Genomic DNA, 10,000 nt, shown 5'->3' with positions numbered 1-10,000 from the left:
TTTGTCCCTTTGGAGCTCCTAATGCCAAAGCCTGCAATGCTTTGAGAGGATCCTTTTCAATTTTAACTTTAGTTTGAAATAACCAGGAAGAACTATTTTTCCTAACAGGACACACGGTCAATTAAAGAAACAATAAGTGCCATCAGACGCACTAACAGGTTTTAAATGCAAATTACATATTGTCAGTCTTCTTTATGAATTCAGCTTTTGCTACAGGTGTGGTAGTTTGGAATGTTTGTATCAGCTGTCAATACAGACTACTTGCAGAGTATGAGAAAGCCCATCTGACCCTCTCCAAGGAGTAAAAATGCAAGCTCCTACCTGGTTCAGCAAACAGAACTACTCTCCAACATAAGTCATTTGTTAACATCTAAGTTAGGACCTCACATAAGAAATAAAAAAAAAAAATACCCCATTCTTTGCCTCCTCCTTTTTAAATAATCAAATAATTTAAACATGATGCAAGAAAGCAAAACTTCTACATCTTTCTTCCATCGTCAGGGTAGTATGACGGCCACCATCCTGTTTTTACTTTTGTACATCTTTTTAATATTACATATTGATGAAATGTTAATGGTAAGTGATCTGCTGGAAAAAATAAACTGCCTTGGAAAAATAATCTTAAACACAGTCAACCGAAACTGCTTCTTACCAATAAATTCCCATAAAACATTTAAAAAGATTATCTTGGTAGAACTGGCTTAATGAATACTCAAAATGCAAGCTCAAATCTACCCTGTAAAGCAATCATGGTTTTTAGCAACTATTTTGACCTTAGTGACATAAACAATTAATTCTACAAACTTAATATCAAAATAAAATTCTACATCTAATGCAGAATAATCTGTCAACGTATTTAATCACGGAGATGCTTTTCCCATGTATTATACATTCTAGCATGTAACACTGATTTTAACAGACAAGGAAAAAAATGAAAGTGAATAACGGAGTATATGAATGTATACATATATATATAAATCTGAGAGAGGATGACATAAGCCAAAATAAGCAGAAGAAACGAGTCTGAGCAGATAATAGTTAGTATCACATAATAATAATAAAAATCTACGTTCGCCCTAGCAATATTTATAAATTGATAAATATCGACAGTGAGATAAAAAGTTGCTTACGCTCTAGTCATACATCTTCAAAGCCGACCTGATGACTTGTGACAGCACCCAATCCATTTATCACCAAGAATGTATTACAATATATTACAGAATACTGTCATTCTCTCTTGATACATCGGTGAGGGGTAAGCACCCGATTTAAGGCAAACTTCTCACCTCTACTTAAAGATCGCAACAACACAGTTCATCAAGCCAGCAATAGTACTGTGCAAACTGCATATAATTCCACGTAAGGATCTAATAAGTTCATTATTTTAGCTTATTTACTGTATTTAAAGCTAGTGATTTCTGATCATGTGCTAAAAGAAGATGCTTGAACAAGACCACATACAAACTGAAACGTTTAGGTTATCCCAGTGGCTCTTCATACCTAGCCTAAAACGTCTTACACATAACTTTGCCCAGAACACATTCAAGCCACACTGAAAACTTGTAATTTTACTCAACCCCTATGGCTACTCTCAGGTGTGAGCATCGCTTTAAGAGGCTGCCTAGCCGAAGGAAATGTTCCTTTCCTTCTTGTGGAGAAACCTGTGAAGAACTTCAGTTGTTTATTTGGAGGCCCACATAAAAATGACTTGGAGAACCCAAAGGAGGAACGTTAAAGTGTGACATCAGTAAATTATATCTTCCACATATCTAAACAATAAAAAATCTTTAGAAAAATAACTATAGGTAGTTTGGGATTTACTCTGTTTTGCTACTTGTCAAAGTTTGTCTGGCAAGCTGCATTTAAAAAACAGCATTTGAGAGAGTTAGTGACGAGACAGCAATAATAGCAGGCAGCATTTTTCTTTTAAATCATGTTTCAAAAGACACTGGGTCAAAAGTGGAGGGGAAAGAAGAAAAGCTAAAGCAGCATAAAGCTATGCCCGTTATCTAAAGGACTTCATACTGCATATTTACCAGTTTTTATGTTTCACGTCTTTTTTTTTTTTTAAGAAGGATTTATAAACCCAACTCCAGTTGTATTTACATGCTGTGGTGCAGACCCTGTCATAAAATGCCTCTCGAGTCCTGTTAACTGCACCCATGGTTTTACTTTGCCCATCTCCTTATTTAAGATCTAGTCACAGTTTTGAAGAAAAGACCGTCGCTTCTGAGCCTGTCCCCACAGAACCTGTCTGTTATTGCTACCCAACTGGATATTTTCATCGGCAGCTGTTGTTCTCTGTGGTCTTTGCTGTCTGCAGGAATGTGTGGCTGTGTGGAAAAACGGACTGCAAACCTCCAGGACTGCTGGTCTGAGTAACATGGAAGTGGGACACTATTGGTATTTTTGTGTTTTAAACTGCTTCCCTACAATTCAGACTTCTATGCATTTTTAATGAGTAAATGCACCCATGATAAAGATTTTAAAATACCACTATAACCTGAACACCTGGATAAAAGTGACAGTGTGCTTTTCAAGGTAAACACTATTAAATTATACATGCAATTTTATATATTTTATGTAATTTCTTCTCAACATAGCGCATATATACACACTGTGTATATGGAGATAACACTAACATGTATGTGTGTGAACTGCTGGAACTCGATGAAGACACCGGAATGCCTTTCCTCAGAGCCCATGGCACTTTCAGAGCAGAGCACGCTGGCACTCGAAGCAAGGCACAGATTTAAGCCTCAGCAACCCCTCATATTTAAATCTCCAACTATTTAATTCTTCCACGTTCTCTGTCACCGTGTAAAATATTTAACTATAAAAGCAGCCGGGGTGCACTGCTCAATTCAGCACCGAGAATGATTCAATTTTAAGAGCCACGGTGACCTGTTATTTCAGAGGCCCGTACACACGCAATTTATCTCTCACGTCTGAACGCGTTTCCATAGAACGGGATTCTTAAGAGCATTTTGTCCGACGTGGGACAACTTTCCTGCCACTAAGCCAACGAGCAGCCGGTGTGGTGACAAAGCCCCCGGGCACAGCACAGCCGAGGGGTGATGCGGGGCGATGCGGGGTAACTAGGGGCCCCGGTCGGGGCCGGGGAGGGGGGTGGGGTGGGGGGGGGGGCTGCCTCCTCCTGGGCACTGTGGGACTAAGCTCGGTTTCGAAGGCAACGTTAAGTCACAAGCGTGAACGGACCGCATCCCGTTCCGAGGACGCCGGTAAGCAGACAACAGGTTAACGTGACACTTCTAGCCAGAGCAGCTACCGACTAACTTAGAAGAAAGAAAGAAAGAAAAGCGTTTTCCGAGCGAGCCGGGCCGCTTCCCAAGGAGGCAGCCAGCTCCGAGCGCACGCACCCCTCACGGGGCGCTCCCGCCGCCCGCACCCCGCCCGCCGCCGCTCGGGCCGCGCCGCGCTCTCGCAGGGAATGTGGCCCTCTGGCGGAGGGCGCCGCGCCGCGCCGGCCCCACGCGGGACCGCGCCGCTCGCAGCTCGCCCCGCGCCGCACCGCACCCCCGCCGCCATCCCGGCCCCGCGCCGCGCTGCCCCTGCCCGGCCCTGCCCCTGCCCCTGCCCCTGCGGGGCCGCCCCCCACCGCCGCCGCCCCGCGCTCCCGGGGCTCGTGGAGGGCGCGGGTCGGCAGGAGAGCCGGGGCCGCGCGAGAGCAGCCGGCGCGGCAAACAAACTTACCTGCTGTTGTTGCAGATGCAGCAGTTCCACTGTGCTTACTTCAGTGCTCGTGTCACCACTTGATCTTCCATCTCTGCTGCCAGCATCTAATTGGCTGCTTAGAGTGCTCATTCCATTTTGATTCATTGAACTGTTGCTTATTGTCTCTGTCGCAGATTCCTGCATCATGACTTAATACCTAAAAGTGATTAAGAAGTATCAATTAACACCGCGTTACACCTTCGCACTTCCATTATCGAGATGTCCCTCTCTGCCAATTACTGGCGGCATCTTTCGGAGCGGGGAGAGCCTCGCGGAGCCATTTACCACCGAGCGTGGTCCCAACTCTCCTTCGCACAGATACTAATCACCGGAATTATGGTTTCTATAAGCAATCCTTGTGCGGTTCCATTTAACAGCCAAAATAACACACCGTGCGTGCAGCATGGTCAATAGCACTTAGGAACGACCACATTTTAAAGTCTACCTATAAAACCGGTTTAAATGAAGGCACGACTGCCCGCGCCGCTCTATATTTCCTATTATCCAGCTTTGACAACCATGGATGACTATACAGCCTTCTTTAAAACACTCGCTATCTTGATTCTGTCAGAATTTTACAGCGTATCTTATGCGAGGCTGTTGTTTAATGATGCACAGCTAATCATACAAAATTAAAATTTTGTAAGGGTGTTACAAATCATATGGCATCAACCAATGATAAATAGTATAATGGGCTTCTCCTTTTTTGTGACTAAATAAAATTTTGCCTCGGAGGCATTTTAAGAAAAAGCTCCTGCTGCAAACACGTCAGATATTGCCTATTTTTTTAATCAAACGGCTGATATTCATTTATTTTTCTGACATTTAAAACATTTAATACTGTCCTTCCTGGGAAGTAATTAAGCTTATGCATGAGCAGCAATCAAACTGTTCACTTGAAGATGACTTAAAACTCAATTTTAACATAGGCAAATAAATGAAAGATATAAAATTAATTTTCCAGGCATGTATTAGATATGAAAGCTGGAAATAAAATCTATCAAGAATATCACTAATGATTGTGCTAAAAACAGCATAAATTATGCATATTACCTTCTCTACAGTAATAAATGTTTTATCATTTTCACTGCATAAATATACTGTACTTTCAGGATAGCAATGAGATGTCCTGCCAAGATCAGTTGAAATCTTTGCAGTAAATAAAGAAGCGGCGTGCCCTCAACACCAGCAGCTCGAGGAGCATTTTGTATCAGTAATACGGAAAGGTCAGGTCCTGCTCTCAGAGCCACCCAAGTCCCATCCCGCTCCGGCGGCGTCAGCATGCACCTCGCTGCCTTTGTCACGCACCGAGTCCCCACAACAACCTCGACGGTGCTATGCTGAGAGATACCTCTGAAGCGCGCGTGAGGTGTAAGCAAACAGCACGAGAAGCAGCGCCGCTGCTCAGCCTCATTACTGAACTTAGGGATTCGCTCTCTTGCAAAGTGCGCACGGCATCCCTTCCGAGCAAGAAACACAGGGAAAGAATGATTGCAGCTTGAACCGTGTGCGTGGGATATCAATCAAAACGCCGTGTAAATCACCACGAGCCCCCGAGATAAACGGCGAGAGTGGCGTCGTGTGAAGAAAGTTGAAACAGCAAAATGTAAGTTACTCCAAGATGCTCTGGCCAAAAAATAAACAAGGTGCCAGAAGCCCAAACGCAGATGCAGTTGGCGTAAGGGTGGGCAGCTGTTACACCGCAGCACACAACAGCAGAAACAGATGTGTTTGTGGACAAACAGCCCTCCCGGAGTGCTCCCACCACCATCAGCTAAGAAAAATAATAGAAATGGAATATGCGATACACATAGTGATGAATTTTACAAGACAAAAACAAAGCTAATACTCTTTTCTGAGATTAGGCAGCTAATAAGTATTCAAATTAGGCATAAATTTTACATGTACAATGTTTAAAATATTCAGAGAAAAGGGTCTGATTGCCCTTAGTAGTGATATGAAAATTCTAATGCGGGTATTCCGCAACGGTGGGAGCAGGCATCCCTCTCAGATTTTTACAATATTTACTTTGAATAAAAAGACGTGTATATCATGGTGGGAATCTATTTAAAACACTTCATCTACTGTATCGTTACAAGGATTTGGAAATTCGGGAAATCCAAACATTAATCCTCTTTTAGTCAAACAAAGATTTAGCCAACGGACAGGTTCATCTTTTAGAATTTCTCTCGTCAGACAGTAACAGCGGTAATTCAGCCCAGCGACATCAGAAGGGCAAAAGGGCGCACACGACAGTTAACCAAAACAGTAGAAAACACCCTTAAAATTTCTCACACACAAAAAAGTAAAATCCCGGGTTTTCACATCCCTCTGCCTCTTTCATCACAATTAGCAGAGAAGGGTTAAACATCTTCCAGTTCATGTTAACCAAGGGGTTTTATGTCTTGTGGATTTTGTATCCTTGCAAAGCCCTGGAGTGCAGTTCGGGCTCTGCATTTTAAGTTAAAGTGTCTGTGAGCCAGCAGAACCGGGCTTAGCATAACGTGGCCAGTAACAGCGCTCCGGCAATAGGAAACAACAGATCCAACCCAACCCCTACGCACAGAGAGAATCAAACATCAACCATCAGTACTGAGGGTAATTCATTTGGCAAGCAAAGTGGAGGAAATACTGAAGTGTTTGTCTGAGGAAGGAAGATTCTCCAGAATTTCATGTTAAAAATGAAATGCTTTTCTATTTTTAAAAGGGTCTTTTTAAAAGCAATACAGAAACTTTGGCTTGAGGAATGCCCTGGGCTGGTTGTCCACAGACTCCTCACTGCTATCAACTACAGAAGGGTTGCTGAAAAAAGCAAGGACACAGCAACATTCTCTTACCCTTTCTTTTCTCTTTCAGACACATACATCTGTACACATCTGTGTGTATGTACATACACGTGCATGTATGTACACATACATAATCAACTCTATCCCCACAGATGAATGCACTGAAAATGCCTACACTAGGACCATCTCTCATACCCATGTGTCAGTAATTTCAGTTATTGGTGAATAATTTTCAGTTACAGTTTGAACCTGCAGCAGTTCATTAAGCCACTGATGTACTTTTTCTTGCTTTTGTAGCAGGAGTACTGGCTGTTAGTGTAACAGTCATAAATAAATGCGCAGGGAATAAGAATACAACAGCTGCCAGATACTGAGACAGAAAGTTTAGTATTCCGAACAGGACAAGGAAAACAACAACAACAAACCCACAAGTCTGCTGACATACAGTTCAAGACATCCACACTTCCATTCCTTCTCTTTTTCCCCTTCCACACTCCCTGCCACCTGTGACCATGCCCACGCAGGCAGCACCGTGCTGCAATGACTCCCCAGGCCCTGCTGCCAAAGGGTAGCGAGAGCTCTGCTGCCTGGTGCTTTAAACAAAGCTATGGGACAAATGCTCGGTGCTCTCTGCAAGAGAGAGCACACTGCTGACGATTTTAGCGTGTGGTCGCACTGCAGGTTGCGTGTTTAATTCTGCCAGGGTGCACCCAGGCCAGCAGAGGAATGGTATGGCCCCACCAAGTCGAGAGCCGCAGCCTGACTCCTCGTTCCGCAAGTTGTCTGCGCGTGTACGCACGTGTGCACGTGCGTGTGCTCCACACTGGCACGCCGCGGTGCGGATACTTATTCTCTACACCGCTTCCCTTCTGAAACATTAAACTGACACTGGAACTGACTGCACAAGATTGCATTTTCTCTTCCTAAACAACTTGAATTGAAAGGTTACTTAGTGTAACAATATTTACTTGCAGAATTGTGTTGTTACCAAGGGTATAATGGATGGTGGCTATGCAGGTTTACGCAAGAATGAGTGAAGCATGAGGCATTAGCCATGTGTTTGACATGTTTCAAATTGCTATAATCCAGCATTAAACACACCCAGCAATTCATGCCATTTCTTGCAGCCATAATCTTGAATAAAGCGTGCACAACCACTTATTATATAAATTAGTATATGACTCCCTGTTATAGTCACAACAGTGCTTTTGTGTTTATTTTGCATCAAGATGTGGTCTTTTATTTGTACAAATAGCAGGATACAAAGCTGGAGCTCAATTAGAGCCCCTCACTTTATGACAGGGTGCGCTGCGAGCCAGCCCCATTTGGTCCCTCCCCACGAGGAGTGAGCCCTGGGCACAGGACTCCTCCAGGCCCCAGGTGCCGCGGGTCAGGCTCCCACAGGCCGCAGGGCTCCCACCCGTGTCCCACAGGTGCCAATTCTGGCACAGCCTGGTGGTCAGGGCCACAGTGCAGCCCAAGCTCCCTCCTCGAGGCCAAGCTCTGTGAGCTACTCCTCATCGCTTTAGGCCTACCAATGGCACTTTGCAGTGCGCTGACAGCCACACGAGGCTGGTGCCCTGCTGTCTGTTCCCGCGACGGACCCTGTCCTTGCATCGAAGGAGTGTGAATTCCAGTTAAAAAGTGTCCTGCTCATGACTTGTCAGTACTTCAGATGTGGAAACCAGTAGCAGTCCCCGCAAGCACAGGGGAAGAGGCTCCTGAATCAAAGCAGCACCCACACACCCGCAGCCTAGCGCTGAAGTGCTCACTTTTGTTTACATACAGACAGCACACGCGTATAGCATGCAGCTTTAAGTGCCATCCTCTTCTCCACTTTACACTGTGACACTTCCCACAGCACAGCCTAAAATCCTGCCTTAAAAACTTGACTATGATGTAAAAGTGGAGGTGAGGAGTAAGACTTAAATAATGGTAACTTCTGTGCTCTGCTGGGATTAATTCATCATTGACACAAGGCACAATGCATCCCAAGCCTTGCACTGGTATGTTAAAAGTCCTTAATACTTAAGATTGCCTAATAAATCAAAATGCCAAATATGAAGGACATCGCTGAATGTGAGAGCAAAAAATCAGACAAGCTTAGAAAATATTCATATATGTGTTCTTTTAACTTTATCTAGTTAGCTCTCAAAGCTGGAGTTAAGCAGAGCTATAAATTACCCCACTGCACATTTTTAAATACGTATGTAAATTAATACAACTGAAGCACTAATTAGGTCAACTGCTATTGAAATACTGTCAAATAAAGTACCTATGTAAACAGGTTTAATATATTGTTATATACTTGAATAGGGTTTCCCTGTAAAAAATGCATGGTCTGCTCAAATCTTGCGTGGAGTGGTATTTCAGGAAAACTAAACTTCCAGTTGTGACTGCAGTGCGTATCTCAGCACCATCAAAAAGAACACGTATCACATCTGCCTTAGGAAGCTGGCAGCATCTCTGACCAAAAAAACCCTGAATTTTCACAGTAAAAATATTTTCTTCAAAGCCAGCTAACCAGTTCACTATTGCAAACAGCCTAATGAATGAAGACTGCAGTTGTGAGTGAAGTAATGGTTCAAAATGGCTAAGAAGCGCACTAATGGGATAGCTGTACGTGGATCACGAACCAAAGAAATGGCACTGTAAAGAATTCAGGCTGCATCCCTAAACTTTTCAGTGGGCACTCACACAGTGGGTCACTGAAGGCCATTTTGAACATGCATTCAGTAGGAAATTGACAACAGGAGTTTTACAAATTGCCCCAGAGGAGATCTCTTGATGGCAGAGCAGATCCAGCAGCAGCTCAGCTGCTGTGCCAGGTAGGGCGAGGGGAACCTCCTGTTGCTCACTGTGTGACAGCCACGCTCGGCAGGCAGGAGAAGATCTCAAGAAATCAGATGAATTTGTCTGCGCTGAAGTTAGCTTTCACTGACAATACAAACATCACCTAAAATACTCAGCTCATTATGATAAGCCATAGTTTTACCCAGTGTCTGTGTATCACAGTACGGTTATACATCATAAATAAGTGAGCATCCTTTTATCTGATGGCTGTCAAACTGTTGGATAAAGGTAGTGAAGGTGGAGCAGTGCATTCACATTCAGTCTCAAGACTAAACACTGCCTTGCGCTACAGCAGTTGGATCTCTCCCTTTCATGCCACAGCAGCTCCTCAGGACTAATTAAATACTAGGTTAGCGCTGAGCAGAGTCGTGCATCTGCCTTCAAAAATTCAGGAATATGTTGTCGCACTCACCCAAGTATTAAACAACAGCTCATTTCCCCCAACAACAATTTATGTCCAACCACTATTTATTTTCACTTGGTGGGAAGAAAATCCCTAAGAAGGCCAGGCCAGAGTTATAGTACTGCACACAGTGTTGTAAAATGTGCACCTTACACACAGGATAGTGGCAAAATCCTGCTGGATTGAGAACCTCCAGTCCACACAGAACTAAACAGCCAATTTC

General features: G+C 43.8%; 1 protein-coding gene across 3 annotated transcripts in view; it reads right to left on the bottom strand.

The window, feature by feature from the left end:
- The window catches only part of FOXP2 (forkhead box P2), a 404,432-nt gene that overhangs the window by 181,111 nt on the left and 213,321 nt on the right, over positions 1 to 10,000 (bottom strand). For all 3 annotated transcript variants that reach the window (XM_065743467.1, XM_065743469.1, XM_065743468.1), the window contains one exon: positions 3,715 to 3,892. In XM_065743467.1, the coding sequence (XP_065599539.1) occupies positions 3,715 to 3,882 (168 nt within the window). In that variant the 5' untranslated portion in view covers positions 3,883 to 3,892. The remainder of the gene's footprint in view (positions 1 to 3,714; positions 3,893 to 10,000) is intronic.

Source organism: Cyrtonyx montezumae, unplaced genomic scaffold (genome assembly GCF_038088225.1).
Source record: "Cyrtonyx montezumae isolate F1298 unplaced genomic scaffold, pur_monq_1.0 scaffold_3, whole genome shotgun sequence".
NCBI lineage: Eukaryota > Metazoa > Chordata > Aves > Galliformes > Odontophoridae > Cyrtonyx > Cyrtonyx montezumae.
Note: the sequence above shows the minus strand (reverse complement) of the source record. Positions and strands in the feature narration are given on the sequence as shown.